Genomic DNA, 16,905 nt, shown 5'->3' on the forward strand with positions numbered 1-16,905 from the left:
TGGCCCGTTATGGTTGCAGGTCAGATCAGTGTGTGCATGGACACTCAGGGAGGGCAAAAAACGGGTCTCCTGGAAGTTTGGGAAGGCCGGAAACGGGCCTGTTTCCAGCTTCCAGAGAGCCTCTGGAGCCCTGGGGAGGACGTTTTCGCCCTCCCGGAGGCTTGAGAAAAGCTTCCGGAACGCGGGGAGGGCAAAAATGCCACCCCCCACCATGATGCAGAGATGGGGCCAGGGCCCTCTGACATTTATCAGATGCCTTCAGAGTCAGAGATAAGTGGGGAAGAACAGCTGGAGATTGTTCCAGATGTGCGTATGCACAGAGCTGTCAGGAGAAGGGAACAACTAAGGAACAGGGGTTGACTTGGGAGTAAAGGCACAAGTGGACGCTTCAATGGCCCCTCCTATAGGGAATAAATAGGAGCAAAAGGGGAGGGGTGTTTGTAGGAGATAATTAGTTCGTTTAATTAGTGTGAAGATTTGCTTGTCTGAGTTCGTGCCTCACAGAGACTCCTTGCCAAGTATTTCCTTTTACAGCAGTGCGACTGGAAGCTCTCGGTCTGGCAACTATCCAAGGACTGATGGGGTCTGTTCTTGCCATTAAACCTGGGAAGGATTATTTCCGGGACTTTTCTGGGTCTGAATGCCAGGAATTCACATTAACCAAATAAAAAGAGGTCATTGTTTTTCGGGGACCAGGAGTTTGCTTCGTGATTCTATTCAACCTGGGTCAGAACAAATGCTACAATGGTCATTCATTGTGAGCAACCGTCGTAAATCCCTTTTTTCAGGGCCGGTGTAACTTCGAACAGACCCTAAACAAATTGTTGTAAGTCGAGGATTAGCTGCGTTTCAGAGGTGGTATTCAGGCAGGTTCTGACCAGTTCTGGAGAACCGGTAGCGGAAATTTTGAGTAGTTCAGAGAAGCAGCAAATCCCACCTCTGACTGGCCCCGCCCCCATCTATTCTCTGCCTCCCATTGAATCCCAGCTGATTGGCTGGGTCTTCTTTGGTTGCCCTGCACAGGAGAACGGAGCTGGAAAGCAGGTTAGTGGGGTGGGGAGGGAATGGAAATTTTGCAATATCCTTCCCCACCACACCCACCAAGCCATGCCCACCAAGCCACACCCACAGAACTGGCAGATATTTTTTTTTTAATCCCACCACTGCTGCATTTCCCAGTAAACGTTCTTCTACAACAGCCCCTTTCCATTCTGGCTTACCTGGAGGTGGCTGACAATGCAGAATGGGTGAGGTTTGTGAAGACCACAGGTGGAGGTGACGGTGAGCTTGTTGGCTCGGCCAATCAGCAAATCCCCTGTAGCCGGATAGCAACTGCCTTCCGCACACCCATAGCTGTATTCTGGTCCTTGACCGGCTACGAAGGCCCAGAGACCTAAAACAAAGAATGTCAAATGAAGAAAGCATTTATTTCATTACGGGGAATTAAATACTGCTCAACACCCCGAAACCATGATGGTGAACCTATGGCACACATGGCAGAGCCATTTGTGCAGGCACGCGAGCCCCAGCCAAACTTACCTGCACTGCGCATGTGCGCACCTCCCAGCTGATTTTTGGTCTGTTTGAGGCCATTTTCATCCTCCTGGAGGCTTGAGGGAAGCCTCTGCAGCCTCGGGAGGCCGAAAAACGGGCCTTCCGGAAATACCAGAGGTGCTGAAACGGGCCTGTTTTTCGGCCTCCCGAGGCTGCAGAGACTTCCCTCAAGCCTCCGGGAGGGAAAAAACGGTCTCAAATGGGCCAAAAATCAGCGGGGAGGTGCACACATGCACAGTGCAGGTAAGGGGGCAGGGGTGTTGCGTGCACATGCGTGGGGGGCACATTGCATTGCGGGTGCCAGCACATGCGTGCATGGGCTTTCGGCACACCACAACAAAAAGGCGCATGGCATTGTGGGTTCGGGCACACACATGCGCTTTTGGCACACCGCAACAAAACATTTCGCCATCACTGCCCCAAAACATCGCTTTGGAAAAACTAAGAAAAGAGAGCAGGGTATTGTTCTTCTGTTCAGGGAAACATTTTCCGTATAGATGGTGTCCTAGGATTAAAATCAAATTACTCTAAATTCTATAGCAGGGGTCCCCAAGACTTGTGGACTTCTAAAGTTGCCAAGTTTGGGGACCTCTGTTCTATAGTCTATGGAGCTATCTGTTGGGTCTAGGAATTAAGGCACCAGGCTTATTGGAGACTGTGAGTTCTAGTTCTGCCCTATCTATGAAAGCCAGCTGGGTGATTTTGGATCAGTCACCAGGAGACCTGTGAGTTCTAGTCCCACTTTAGGCATAAAAGCCAGCTGGGTGACTTTGGGCCATTCGACATGAGTGGGTGAGTTCTAGTCTGCCTTAGGCATGAAGGTTGGCTGGGTGACTTTGGGCCGAACACCAGGGGAAGTCTGTGCGTTTTAGTTTCTACCTTAGGCATGAAAGTCAACTAGACAACTGTTATCAGTCACTCTCTCTCAGCTCAAGCCATGTCACAAGGTCGTTATTGTGGAGAAAATAGGGGGAATTTGTGTGTTGGATAAATTCACCACTGAGTTATTTGTAAAAATAATAAAGGGAAGATATAAATAATAAAATAAAAATAATAGTAAAATAATAAAAGAAAAGAGAAAAGGGAAGGGAAGGCAGAGGAGAGGAGAGGAGAGAGAAGGGGAGGGAAGGGAAGAGGAGAGAGAAAGGAAGGGAAGAGGAGAAGGGAAGAGAGAGATGGGAAGTGGAGAGGAGGGGAAGGGAGGGAAGGGAAGAGAAATAAAGAGGAGGGAGAGGAGAGAGGAGGGAAGCAAAAGGGAAGGGAGGGAAGAGGAGAGGAAGGGAAGGGAAGGAGAAAGGAGGGAAGGGAAGAGGAGAAGAGAGAGAAGGGAAGTGGAGAGGAGGGGAGCAGAGGGAAGGGAAGGGAAGAGGAGGAGAGGGGAGAAAGAAGGGAAGAGGAGAGGAGAGGAAAGGAAAGGAAAGTGGTGGGGTGGGGAGGGGAGGGAAGAGGAGAGGAAGGGAAGCAAAGGAGAGAGGAGGGAAGGGAGGGGAGGAGAGGAGAAGAGAGAGAAGGGAAGCAGAGAGGAGGGGAGGAGGGGGGAGAGGAGAAAGAAGGGAAGGGAAGCGAAAGGGAGGGAAGGGGAGCAAAAGGGAAGGGAGGGAAGAGGAGAGGAGAGGGAAGGGACGCGGAGGAGAAAGGAGGAAGGTAAGGGAGAAAAGTGGCTTGGGAGAGAGAGGCGCCTTGCTAAGAGGGAGTCACCCCAATAATTTCAGGGTCCCCCGTCCCCAGGATGGTCTCCAGGTGGATCTCCAAGCGCCCCCCACCCTCCCCCACCGCCAGAGAGGAAGGCGACCCAGCCCAGCGCAGGCAGGCAGGCGACGGAGGCGGCAGACCAACCCCGGTTCCCACCCCACGAGAGAGGCGGCCAAGGCAGCCCGTGGAAAACCGCGCGCCTTCCTCCAGCGCCTTCCTGGGATTCCGCGCAGCCCCCCACCCCACCCCCACGCGCATTGCCTGCCCCGCGTGGGAAGAAGAAGCCGCGCAAGGGAAGAAAAAAAAGAAAGCACCAGGAGGTTTAAATGCGCTTCGGGAAAGCGGACGGGGGTCTTTTGAACGCGTTGGCGGCGGCAAGCGAAGCGGGGCGCTTGGGAGACCCACACACACCCCCAACTCCGAATCGGGCGCCTTCTCAACCCGCCTCGACGAAGCGCAGAAAGGAAGGCTCGGAGCACCGATTCGGGCGACAATCCTATCAGGCCCAACGTTTCATAATGAACAACAAGAGTTGGAAGGGACCTTGGAGGTCTTCTAGTCCAGCCCCCTGCTTAAGCAGGAAGCCTTATACCATTTCAGACAAATGGTTGTCCAGTCTTTTCTTAAAAACCTCCAGTGATAAGGAAGGAAGGAAGGAAGGAAGGAAGGAAGGAAGGAAGGAAGGAAGGAAGGAAGGATAACAGCATTAAAGAATAACAAGAGTTGGAAGGGACCTAGAGGAGGCTGGATCTTACACTTAGAATAACTTTATTGTCCCTTTGAAATGTACACTAATCGGCATCCATTAAAAATGAAATTGCATTGCCTACAGTTCTCAAAGGGTCGCCCCCTCCCATATACACTACATAAAACATGACAAAATAAATGAATGAATAAACGAACGAATGAATGAGTGAATGAATAAACAAACAAGCAAACAAATAAAATACAAAACTATGCATATACCCACATATATTATATGTTATATATTATTATTGCACACGAGAACTAGACACGAGGATAGTTTTTTCCCCAAACGCCATCCCTCTGCTAAACAAATAATTCCCTCAACAGTGTCTAACTATTTACAAAGTCTGTATTACTATTACTATTAACCTTCTCATCACTCCTTGTCACCCATCCTCTCCCACTTGACTGTATGACTGTAACTTTGTCGCTTTATCCTTACAATTTATATTGACTGTTTCCTAGTATGATTTGATTGCTTATTGTACCCTATGACTATCATTAAGTGTTGTACCTGATGATTCTTGACTCTTGACGAATGTATCTTTTCCTTTATGTACACTGAGAGTATTTACACCAAGGCAATTTTTTTGTGTATCCAACCACACTTGGCTAATAAAGAATTCTATTCTATTCTATTCTATTCTATTCTATTCTATTCTATTCTATTCTATTCTATTCTGTATCCTGTCCCATCCTATTCTATTTAAATTCTATTCCTATATCCTTCTATTATATTCTATTATACCCTATGTACCCTATTGTACCCTAAGTGTTGTACCTGATGATTCTCGACTCTTGACGAATGTATCTCTTCTTTTATGTACACTGAGAGCATTTGCACCAAGACAAATTCCTTGTGCGTCCAAACACACTTGGCCAATAAAGAATTCTATATGTATTATGTGACACGGTGAAACAACACAGTTTAGTTTAGATGTGTATAACTCGTATCTGAGACCTCCCCCAACAGATCCCAAGAAGTCTGCCCGTCGGGTGCCGGATCCCTCGGGATCTTTCCCTGCCTCCCAACGACCTTTGTCCTTAACACAGGGTCGCTCTGATTCAGGGCCGAGCGATGCGTTGCGAAACGTTGGCAAAGTTTTCACAACTACCCCTTTGAGGAAGCCCCTTGGATTAGGCCGGATGGGTTTGATGAATCCAACTTAGAAACGGGGATTTTTGCGGATCCGGCGTCTGTTGAGAGGCGGAAAAACCATCCGGTTTTGCAACCCAAACCCCCAAAACCTCGCAACCTGAATGCAACTGGAGGGGTCTAGAAAAGCTAGGAATGGATCCCAGGCAAACGCACCTCTTCGATCCCAAAAGCATGGGCGGTTTTCAAGAAAAGACCCCGGCTGGGAAGAGGCGAAGGGACGAGAAGGGTCTGCGCCCCCCAAAGAGCGCGCAAATCTCCATACAAGGGCCGAAACCTCTGCCTCAACCCAATGCAGCATCGTTGGCTCGAAGCCCCCGTCCCCCCAAATCCCCGCTCTCGCTTTGCAGCTCCTGCTTCCCGCCCACCCATCCTAAAAACACCCATCCTTTCTCCGACTCCCCAAAAGTTTTGAGCGACCGAGAGAGAGAGGAAGGGGGGAAGGGGGGGCGGAGAGAAAAGAGAGAGAAAGAAAAGGAGAAAGAGGGAGGGGAAGGGAGGGGAGAGAATGAGAGGGGGGGGGGGAGAATGAGTGGGAGGGGAGAGAGGAGAAAAGAGAGAGAGAGAGAGGGGAAGGGAGGAGAGAAAGAGAGGGTAGGGAGAGAGAGAAAAGAGAAAAAGAGAGGGTGGGGGAGAAAGAGGGAAGGGGAGAGAGGAAAAGAGAGAGAAAGAGAGAGTGTGAGAAAGGGAGGGAGGAGAGTGGGGACAGAGAGAAAGAGGGGAAGGGGAGAGAGAGAGAGACAGAAAGAAAGAGAGAGAGGGGGAGAGGGAGGGAAGGAAGGAGAGAAAGGGAGAGAGGAGAGAGAGGGTGGGGAGAGGGAGAAAGAGAAGGAAGGGAAGAGACAGAAAAAGAGAAAGAAAGAGAGAGGGAGGGAAGGAAGGAGAGAGAAAGGGAGGGAGGAGAGAGAGGGTGGGGAGAGAGAGAAAGAGAGGGAAGGGAAGAGAGAGAAAAGAAAGAAAGAAAGAGGGAGGGAGGGAAGGAGAGAAAGGGAGGGAGGAGAGAGTGGGTGGGGGGAGAGAGAGAAAGTAAGAGACAGAGGGGCAGAAAGAGAAGATTCCACGACCCCCAAATTCTTTCCAAGCCAAGTCATATATTTTTTTCAACCGTGCATCGCCCCCCCTCCGCCTCTCGCCCCTAAAATAAAACAATCAAGCAAAGAAATCAACTTTTGGGGTGGGGGGAGGGGTGTGAAACGTGCTTCCTTACCTAAGAAACAGCCGAGAGACACCTGGAAAACTCCCATCTCTTGGGGCTTCGCTGGGACAGGCAGAGGGAAGAGCGAGAGAGAGAGGGAATAAAAGAAAGAAAGCCCCCTCCCACTCGGAAGCTCCGCTCGGCTGGCTTTAGGTAGAGGGCTCCTTTAGACGGGGGGTCGTTGCGTGCCTTTTCTTCCTCCTACGAGCCGGAGGGACGCGCAGCGCCTTTTGAGCCACCCGCCAGCTCCGACTGCGCTCCTCTTCTCCCGGCCGCCTCTGGAGAGTGAGAGAGAGAGAGAGAGAGAGAGAGAGAGAGAGAAGGAGCCCTCCTCGCGGCCGGGCGGGGGGCGAGGGGGCTGGGTGGGGGGAGAGGCTCTACTTATCACGCAAGCGCTAAGGCTGGGCAGGGGGAAATGGAGCAGCCAGGCCCCTGCCATCCGGAGAGGAGGAAGTGGGAGACCCGCCGGTGGGGGTGGGGGAGACTCAGGTCCTTTATCACGCGGGGGACACACGAATATTTTCCTCTCCCCTCCCCAAGGACAGCACCCATCGCTGGAGGCTTTCAAGCAAAGATTGAAGAGCCCTGTGTCCAGGGATGGGGGTGTGGATGGAGAGAGAGAGAGAGAGAGAGAGAGATGTTTGATAGATAGATAGATAGATAGATAGATAGATAGATAGATAGATAGATAGATAGATAGATAGATAGATAGATAGATAGATAGATAGATAGATAGATAGATGATGGATGGACAGACAGACGATGATGGATGGATAGATAGATAAATAGATGATTAATAGATCGATTGATCGAACAATAGATAGATGATAGATAGATGATGGATGGATGGATGGATAGATAGATAGATAGATGATTGGTAGATCGATCGATCAATAGATGATAGATAGATAAATAGATAGATAGATAGATAGATAGATAGATAGATAGATAATGGATAGATGGATGGATAGATAGATAATTGATAGATTGATCGATCAATAGATGATAGATAGATAGATAGATAGATAGATAGATAGATAGATAGATAGATAGAAGATAGATAGATAGATAGATAGATAGATAGATAGATAGATAGATAGATAATGGATAGATGGATGATAGATAGATAATTGATAGATTGATCGATCAATAGATGATAGATAGATAGATAGATAGATAGATAGATAGATAGACAGACAGACGATGATGGATGGATAGATAGATAAATAGATGATTAATAGATCGATTGATCAAACAATAGATAGATGATAGATAGATGATGGATGGATGGATGGATGGATAGATAGATGATTGGTAGATCGATCGATCAATAGATGATAGATAGATAGATAGATAGATAGATAGATAGATAGATAGATGATGGATGGATTGATAGCTGATAGATAAATAGCTGATGGATGGATACATGATAGATAGATGATGGATGGATGGATGGATAGATAGATAGATAGATAGATAGATAGATAGATAGATAGATAGATAGATAGATGATAGATAGATGATGGACGGACAGACAGACGATGATGGATGGATAGATAGATGATGGATGGATGGATGGATAGATAGATAGATAGATGATTGGTAGATTGATCGATCAATAGATGATAGATAGATAGATAATGGATAGATGGATGGATAGATAGATAATTGATAGATCGATCGATCAATAGATGATAGATAGATAGATAGATAGATAGATAGATAGATAGATAGATAGATAGATAGATAGATAGATAGATAGATAGATAGATGTATGGATAGATAGATAATTGGTAGATCGACCAATCAATAGATAGATGACAGATGGATAGATAGATAAATAGATGATGGATAGATGGATAGATAGATAGATAGATAGATAGATAGATAGATAGATAGATAGATAGATAGATAGATGATTGATAGTTGGACTAGAAGACCTCCAAGGTCCCTTCCAACCATGCTATTCTATTCTATGCTATGCTATGCTATGCTATGCTATGCTATGCTATGCTATGCTATGCCATGCTATGCTGTGCTGTGCTATGCTATTCCTATTCTTATTTTTTCTTTTTCTATTCTGTTCTGTTCTATTCCATTCTGTGCTGTGCTGTGCTGTGCTATGCTATTCCTATTCTTATTTTTTCTTTTTTCTATTCTGTTCTGTTCTATTCTATTCTATTCTATTCTATTCTATTCTATTCTATTCTCTATTCATTCCATATTCTACTGTTCTACTCTACTCTACTCTATTCCTATTCTTATTTTTTCTTTTTCTATTCTATTCTATTCTATTCTATTCTATTCTATTCTATTCTATTCTATTCTATTCTATTCTATTCTATTCTACTCTACTCTACTCTACTCTACTCTACTCTACTCTACTCTACTCTACTCTATTCCATTCCATTCTATTCTATTCCCAATTGCCAATCATTTACATTTTGATCATATAACCATGGAGACAGTCCTAACTGCAAAGACCAGTTGTAACTTACTTTTTTCAGTGCCATTTCAACTTTGGTCACTTAACAAACAGTTGTAAACCGAGCATTACCTGTACTTGGATCATACTAAAGGCACATTCATGTCTTCTGACTGTCTAAAAAAAGAATAGACATCGAAATAAAATAAAGACCAGTTCTGTCTTGGCTTTCTTCAAAAGAGCGGCCTTTGTCTTTTAAACTCAGATAGACTGCTGACTCTAGTCCGGATGGGTTTGTTCTCCTGTGTTGTGTTCCCTGTGGTTGTGATGTGGTTGTGTTTTGAAGAGGGCAAAGTCCACATTTTGGACAGAGAAGATGGCTGGTTTGAAAGAGGGTCCAAGAGGCCATCTATGTCCAAATTGAACAGTCCTACCTCAACAGAGAGGGAGGGATACGAGATCATCCACCTCCAGTCTACTACAGTCCTTTCAGCCGTTCCAAGAAGGCTCCACCCCCATTTGCACAGACAAACCTCCAAATGGCCTCAACAACCCTCTAAAAGGATGCAAATGGCCAGCTTTCTCTGCAAGGAGTATAAATCCTTCCCTTCTCCACCATCCACCCAGAGCTGAAGCAGTTCATCTCCATATTATCTATCTCCAGTCTACAACACAGACCTTTCAGCAATTCCAAGAAGGCTCCACACCCATTTGCACCCACTCAGGTGATCCTGAGGACACAGATTAAACCTCTAAGTGGCCTCAACACCCCTCTAAAAAGAATGCAAATGACGAGCTGTCTGCAAGGAGTATAAATCCTTCCATTCCCCCACCAATCCAGTTCAGTGGTGGGATTCAAAAAAAATTTTTTTTTTTACTACTGGTTCTGTGGGTGTGGCTTGGTGGGTGTGGCAGGGGAAGGACACTGCAAAATCCCCATTCTCTCTCCACCCCACTAACCTGCTTTCCAGCTCCGTTCTCCTGTGCAAGGCAACCAAAGGAGACCCAGCCAATCAGCTGGGACTCAATGGGAAGTGGAGAAAAGATGGAGTTGGTGGGGCCAGTCAGAGGTGAGATTTGCTGGTTCTCGAAACTACTCAAAATTTCTGCTACCGGTTCTCCAGAACTGATAACAGATAATAGATAATCAGATAACAGATAATCAGAGTTGGAAGGGACCTTGTAGGTCATCTAGTCCAACGCCCCGCCCAAGCGTGAGACCCTACACCATTTCTGACAAATGGCAGTCCAATCTCTTCTTGAAAGTCTCAAGTGATGAAGCTCCCACAACTTTCAAGGGCAACTGCTGTTCCATTGGTTGATTGTTCTGTCAGAAAGTTTCTCCTTATTTCCAGGTTGAATATCTCCTTGTTCAGTTTCCATCCTTTATTCCTTGTCTTGCCTTCAGGTGCTTTGGGAAATAGCTTGACCCCTTCCTCCTCTCTGTGTCAACCCCTCAAATATTGGAAGACTATCCTGTCTCCCCTGGTCCTTCTTTTCATTAGATTAGCCAGTTCCTGCAACTGTTCTTCATATGTTTTAGCCTCCAGTCCCCTAATCATCCTGGTTGCTCTTCTCTATACTTTTTCTAGAGTCTCAACATCTTTTTTATAGTGTGGTGACCAAACCTGGATGCAGTACTTTAGGTGTGGTCTTACTAAGGCTTTGTAGAGTGGTATTAGTACCTCACTTGATCTCGATTGAATTCCTCTGTTAATACAATTTAGGATTGTATTAGCTTTTTTGGCTGTTGCTGCACACTGCTGGCTCCTATTTAGTTGGTTGTCCACTAAGACTCCAAGATCCCTCTCACAGTCACTGCTATTGAGCCTGGTTTCACCCAGTCTATATGTGTACTTTGGGTTTTTCTTGCCTAAGTGTAAGACTTTACTTTTCTCTACATTGAATTGGAACCTGCTGAATACCACCTCTGATCCGGTCACAGCTGAAGAAGCTTCTTGGAGGAGAAGTGAAACATCTTCAAAAGAAAGTCCAGTTGCCTCTTCAAAAAAAAAAAAAAAGCACTTTTGGGACAACCATGGCCTGAATGATAGAGAATCTCCACAGACCTAAGCCAAGCTCAGAAAGCATCAAGGACCTCTCCTTTCAACCCTGAGGTACAAATATTCTCCTTTATTTTGAGTTTTCCCCTGCAAATACCCCTGGATTGACCCTTATTTTGAGCATCTGACTCTGTTGTTACATCCTCTAACCCCCCCTCCTTTAACCTCAAACTAACCACTGTCAACCTCACCCCATTCCTAAGAGGTCTATAAGGGACGTGCATAAATGCACAATCATGCCTACCGTCCCTGTCCTATTGTCCCCATTTATTCGTACCTATTTCCTGTATTCTTACTCATGTTTATACTTATACCTATTATCTTGTAAGCAATTGACAAATCAAATAAAAAAATTAAAATAAATAAATAAATATTCTCTGCGAGGAGATATATGGCAAGACAGTGTTAAATAAGAACTTAAAGCAGACCCGACTGAGAAACAGTATTGTAAGATGACTCCTACAAACTTACTCAGCTAGTTAGGTTACACTGACTCCAGGAGTTGTGAATAGTCTGGAGGGGCGGGGGAGAAGGGTGATCTTCCATTATCCTGGCCACATTTGTGAGGGGTGAGTCATGAGAGAAAACTCCAAAGGCTCTTAAACCACTCAGAGATAGCAAAACCCAGCAAAAAACCCCTAATCAATAGCTTTCTTAAGGATTTCATCAAAATTAAGATGACCTTTCCTTGAACCTGAAATATCTTGGAAAGGGTCGGCAAAGGCCAGTGTAAAAATGGCACAAAATTTGGTTTTTCTTTGGCTAAAAAGCTGTGTAACATACAGTCCAACAGCCTGTGGAAAAAAAATATGGCGGGCCACAATTCTTCAGCATTTCCAAAGGGTTAATCTGAATGGCAAAACGAGCTGCTAAATTAACCTTGAGGGGTTCTCCACATTAGGGACTGTCTGGGGTTAATTTTAAAGTCTTTGACAATTGTGCCCAACATTGCTGTTGTTAGTGAATTTTGTTCCGTTTTATGACTCAGCCTTCCATTCTTCCGAGGATGGTAAAATGAGGACCCAGATAGTTGGAGCCAATTTGCTGACACTGTAAACCATACAGAGAGTGTGGTAAAGCATTAGGGAGTAGTAATAAGTAGTAATAAGTAGTAGTAAGGCGTGCATAAGCGCACCAACGTGCCTACCGTCCCTGTCCTATTGTTTCTTTTTTCTTTTTTATTTTTCTTATATGTATCCATGTATTCATAACTATGTTTTTACTTATACCTATTATCTTGTAAGCAATTGACAAATAAAAATAAATAAATAAATAAATAAATAAAACTAAGTTATTCCTTCCTTCCTTCCCTCCCTCCCTCCCTTATTCCCTTTCTCATTCTACTTCCTCATGGCACAGTGGTGAGAATGCAGTATTGCAGGCCGACCCTGCCTACTGCCAGCAGTTCGATCCTGACCGGCTCAAAGTTGACTCAACCTTCCGTCCTTCTGAAGTCAGTAAAATGAGGACCAAGATGATTGGGGGCCATAGGCTGACTCTGTAAAATGCTTAGAGAGGGCTGTAAAGCACTGAGAAGCGATATATAAGTCCAAGAGCTATTGCTATGAGTGTGACTGCCATATTGACGTTTTCTGATGCCCATCGACACCTGAATTGTTGTAAGCTAAGGACTACCTGTACCCAGTCTTCAGCATCTAGATCATGAGGGTAACAATTCACAAAGAAAGTTCCAACATCTGCAAGGAGGTGATTAATAGCAAATGAGAAACAGGTTTATTTTCCAGGCCTTGATCTTACTCGGTTTCCGTTCCTCCGTGTGAGGAAAGGAAAAAGAAATCTTGCCCTTTAAGGAATAGGCAAAGTTCTTTCCTTTTGTGGATTCAAGTTTCCCTGCTGGGAGAAATGCAAAATGATTTGGTCAGCTGCGTTGAAAGTCAGATTCAGTTTATTAATAGGAAGGCAGAAAAGAAATCTCACAGCGTTCCTAGGATTAATCAAATAAGTGGGTAAGAAAACCCCTTTCTTATACTTTTTCAGGTCCTTTGATTTGGAAGTGAAGTCTTTGATTTGTGTGTGTTGAATTCCTGTCTTTGAGATTGGGATCTTGGTTTTATGGTCCTGATCCTTTGTAGTTGCTTGTTTGCTATCATGGTTCCTTCCTGCCATGCCTTTTGGTTTGCTTTTCACAAGTTTTTTATAGCTTGCCATCTATTTGATTTCTATGGGGAAGGATCTTAGCTAGTTTGTACGTTTTTTTCTCTGTATCTCATTCCTGTAATTTTCTCCTTCCTTTGTTGTGAAAAGTAAGCTGGCTCTAGCTATTCTAATAGCCCTACTTGACAAAGGGTGGGGGCTGTTTTCCTAGAAGAGAGGGGAATCGTAACTTCCAACAGGTACTTCCCTCCTTTGCAGGTAGAAAACCATATTCGTACTTGTGCAGGTATAAAATAGTATTTCATGCTCATTTTTATAAAAGGCAAAAAAAACAACAAAAAACAGATTAATGCCACTGCAGGAAACTGTACATTCGCTGAAATTTGAAGTACCAAATAGAAGGGAATGTTTGTGGCTCTGGATTGAACCCCAAGGATTCACTCCCATCAATATTTGAGGGGCTGCCTCAGAGAAGAGGGGGTCCACCTATTTTCCAAAGCACCCAAAGGCAGGACAATAAGCAATGGATGGAAACTAATCAAGGAGAGAAGCAACTTTAGAACTAAGGAGAAATTTCCTGACAGTGAGGACAATTAACCAGTGGAACTGCTTGCTACCAGAAGTTTGGACGCTCCATCACTTGGAGGTTTCTAAGAAGAAACTGGACAGCAATTTGTTCAGAATGGTATGGATTCTCCTGCTTGAGCAGGAGGCTGGACTAGAAGACCTCCAATGTCCCACCCAACTCTGTTATGCTGTATTTGTGGTTGTGGGCTGCAGAGAGAGGTCTTTGAACCTTTGGGACATTATTCCAGAAAGTTTCTCCCTCCCTCCATCCCTTTGCCCTGGACTTTGGGGGAAGGGAGAAATGGTGGAAGAAAGTCAATTTATTACCTCAGGGTAAAACCTTGTCCTGTTCCTCAATCAATCAGTTGGGGAATGTAGGCCTGGGCTGGACAGGGGGGAAAGGCACGAAGTCTCGGTCCAGCTGCTACTTCTCAACTTTTCCAGAGAGTTCCTCTAGCTTTTCTGACCTAATGATTAAACCCTCTGGGCTCCTACAACAGGGCCCAGCAAGTTTAATCATTAGGCAGCCCAGGCGAAACTATCTGGCCAGGAGAAAAAACGGCACACACAACACCAGTAAATAAATAAATGTTGGGTGAGTCGGCCCGAAATGCAAGATGAAAGCAGTTGCCTCCCGCTGGGATTATAGGTGCTTTCTGGGAATTAGCTGGGAGAGAAAGATTTCTAATTAGAGAGAGAGAAAAAATAGTTGTGGATCCTTTGAGTGAAAGGAGAGGGAGATAACTAACACCAGGTGTTCAGAAAATCTTTAATGGGGAGGTTTCCAAAGCTTTAGGGCACCTGAAAGGTCATGAGAATGTGTGTGTGTGTGTGTGTGTTATTTAAAACAACAACAATGCAGTCCTTTAAAAAAAAACATCACACGCACACACACACAAGTTTTTTTATTTTTTTTTATTTTTAACATACAATAAATCTATTCCATTTCAATCACGTGTCAGTTAGGTACATATTTCATGTGCTTAACAATTACTACTAATATTCTTCTTAACGATATAACCATATAATAATAATCACATTCCCATATATATAATATAGGTAATATTCAGTATATCTATTACACTAGTTTCTCTTATTGCTTTATAATTACGCAGAATCCCTTTTAATTAATTTTATTTTCTAGCCATTTATAAAATGAGTCCCATACCATGTGATATTCAGGTTCTTCCTTTTCTTTTTCTTTTAAGTAACACACACACACACACACACACACACACACACCCATACACACAAAAAATTTTGTTGACTGGAACCAGTGGTCCTATCCAGAAAAAGGACTCAATAACCTTTACTTAAGGACTTAAGGCTCATCGTGGCTTATCTGAAAGCCAATTGCGATATACACACAGCGTGTAAATCTACTCCCCATCCTGGCTTAAGAGAAGGAGATATTGTTGTTTGGTTCTTTTAAAAAGAAATTGCTCAAATTGAAGGAGAGGATAATTTCTTTCCCCCAACAGGACTTTTGATGCAGGAGCTGAAACTGTGGTAGTGGGTTATAGAATGAGGATAACATAAAGCACTGTTTCTATCCTAGTCAGTTTCACCAGCTAAGGATGATCCTTAACTCATTGACTCCTTAAATCGTTCTAATAACAGGGACTCCTTGACTTACAACCACACTGGAACCCAACATTTCTGTTGCTAAGCGAGACATTTTGTGAAGCAGGTTTTTGCTCCATTTTGCGACCTTCCTTGCCATGTTTGTTAAGTGAATCAGGGCAGTGGTTGAGTGAATCAGGGCAGTGGTTGAGTTAGTGATATGACTGTTAACTGAATCGGGTTTCACGTGATCCCCCAAACGCTGCAACTGTCATAAATATGAGTCGGTTGCCGAGCATTTGAATTTTAGTCACATGACCATGGGGATGCTGAAACAGTCATAAGGGTGAAAAATGTCCATAAGTCACTTTTTTCAGTGCTGTTGTAACTTTGAATGGTCACTAAATGAACTATTGTAAGCCAAGGACCCAATCTTTAGCACCTAGATCATGAGGTAATAACAATTCACAAAGGAAGTTCCAACATTTGCAAAGAGGTGATTAATAGCAAATAGGAAAGTGACTTGTTTTCCAGTCCTGCTGTTTCAGTTCTATGCAACAACTACAGTAGTAGTTGGCAGTGTTTACAAGTTTGGATCTATGGTATATAGTGTATACTCTATGCTCTGTTATTCTAAATAGAGTTTCCTGTTTCCTGTTACTGTTAAAACAGTTGAGCAGTAAAGCACATGGTGACTGTGCTCTTTATTTGCTGACTGTGGTGCTCTATATAAATAGAATTTCTAACAAATTCCATTGCAGGAAAATCTATACCATTCTCTGAAATGGTATAGAGTTTCCTGCTTCAGCAGGAGGTTGGACTAGAAGACCTCTAAGGTCCCTTCCAACTCGGTTATTCTGTTCTGTTCTGTATTACTTTATACACACTTTTATAAAATGCTGCCAAGATTTTCATAAAGGCATACTCTACCTCAGTGTTTCTCAACCTTGGCAACTTAACTTTTAATAAGATGTGTGGATTTTAGCTCCCAGAATTCTCCGGCCTGCTGGGAGTTGAATCCATACATCTTAAAATGGTCAAACTTGAGAAACAGTTCTCTGTGTTATCCTCTTAAGCACCTGGACATTTTCAACTCTAGTTTGTTTAAAAAAAAAATAGTGATCTATGTACAGCTGCTTCCAAGTGAAACATGCTGTACAATTCTTCTTCTCCAGCTTGGAATTTTCCAGTTAACCTTTTGTGGCACGGAATTTTCCAAACAATACCCTCTGTGTTTTCCCACATTCTTTTTTTTTCTATCAAAAGAAAAATGCAATTAAATAATAGTGTATCTCTTAGGACCGGAATATTAATTGTTAGAAATATACATATACATATACATATACAAACACACACACACACACACACACACACACATATTTGTTTTCGTAAATTTTCATGGGTACAGGTATGTAGGTCTAGGTGTGTTCGAGTCTTTCCGTGTAAGATTAAGAATATCTTGGTGACGTTCGCGAGGTCCCACTCGCCATCCTCAGGCTGGTGCTTTGCCGTGCCAGTGCTTGCACAAGCCGAAAGCACCAGCCTGAGGATGGCGAGTGGGACCTGCGAACGTCGCCAAGATACTCTTAATCTTACACGGAAAAGACCCGAACACACCTAGACCTACATATATATATATTTGCTTGCATAAAAATTACTTTATAAAAATACTTTTTATTAGTCAAACAGAATAAGCCATCGCAAATAACAGCAGTGGCTGTACAATTCAGAAAACATGCAGATTTACAGAGCAACAGAGTTGGAAGGGACGTTGTAGGTCATCTAGTCTAACCCCCCCGCCCAAGCAGGAGACCCTACACCATTTCTG

At 44.1% G+C, this 16,905-nt stretch overlaps 1 protein-coding gene across 2 annotated transcripts in view; it reads right to left on the reverse strand.

The window, feature by feature from the left end:
- The window catches only part of LAMB1 (laminin subunit beta 1), a 94,018-nt gene extending 80,035 nt beyond the window's left edge, over positions 1-13,983 (reverse strand). Inside the window, exons 1-3 of one of the 2 annotated variants that reach the window (XM_087967785.1) lie at positions 13,842-13,983; positions 6,357-6,622; positions 1,221-1,393 (exon numbers count right to left, since the gene is read on the reverse strand). In XM_087967785.1, coding sequence (XP_087823911.1) covers positions 1,221-1,393; positions 6,357-6,393 — 210 coding nt within the window. In that variant the 5' untranslated portion in view covers positions 6,394-6,622; positions 13,842-13,983. The remainder of the gene's footprint in view (positions 1-1,220; positions 1,394-6,356; positions 6,623-13,841) is intronic. The other variant, XM_087967787.1, reaches the window with a different exon arrangement.
- Between the last annotated feature and the right edge of the window lie 2,922 nt (positions 13,984-16,905).

Source organism: Notechis scutatus, chromosome 6 (assembly GCF_049901735.1).
Source record: "Notechis scutatus isolate UNSWTSFEM ecotype Mainland chromosome 6, rNotScu1.2, whole genome shotgun sequence".
Lineage (NCBI taxonomy): Eukaryota > Metazoa > Chordata > Lepidosauria > Squamata > Elapidae > Notechis > Notechis scutatus.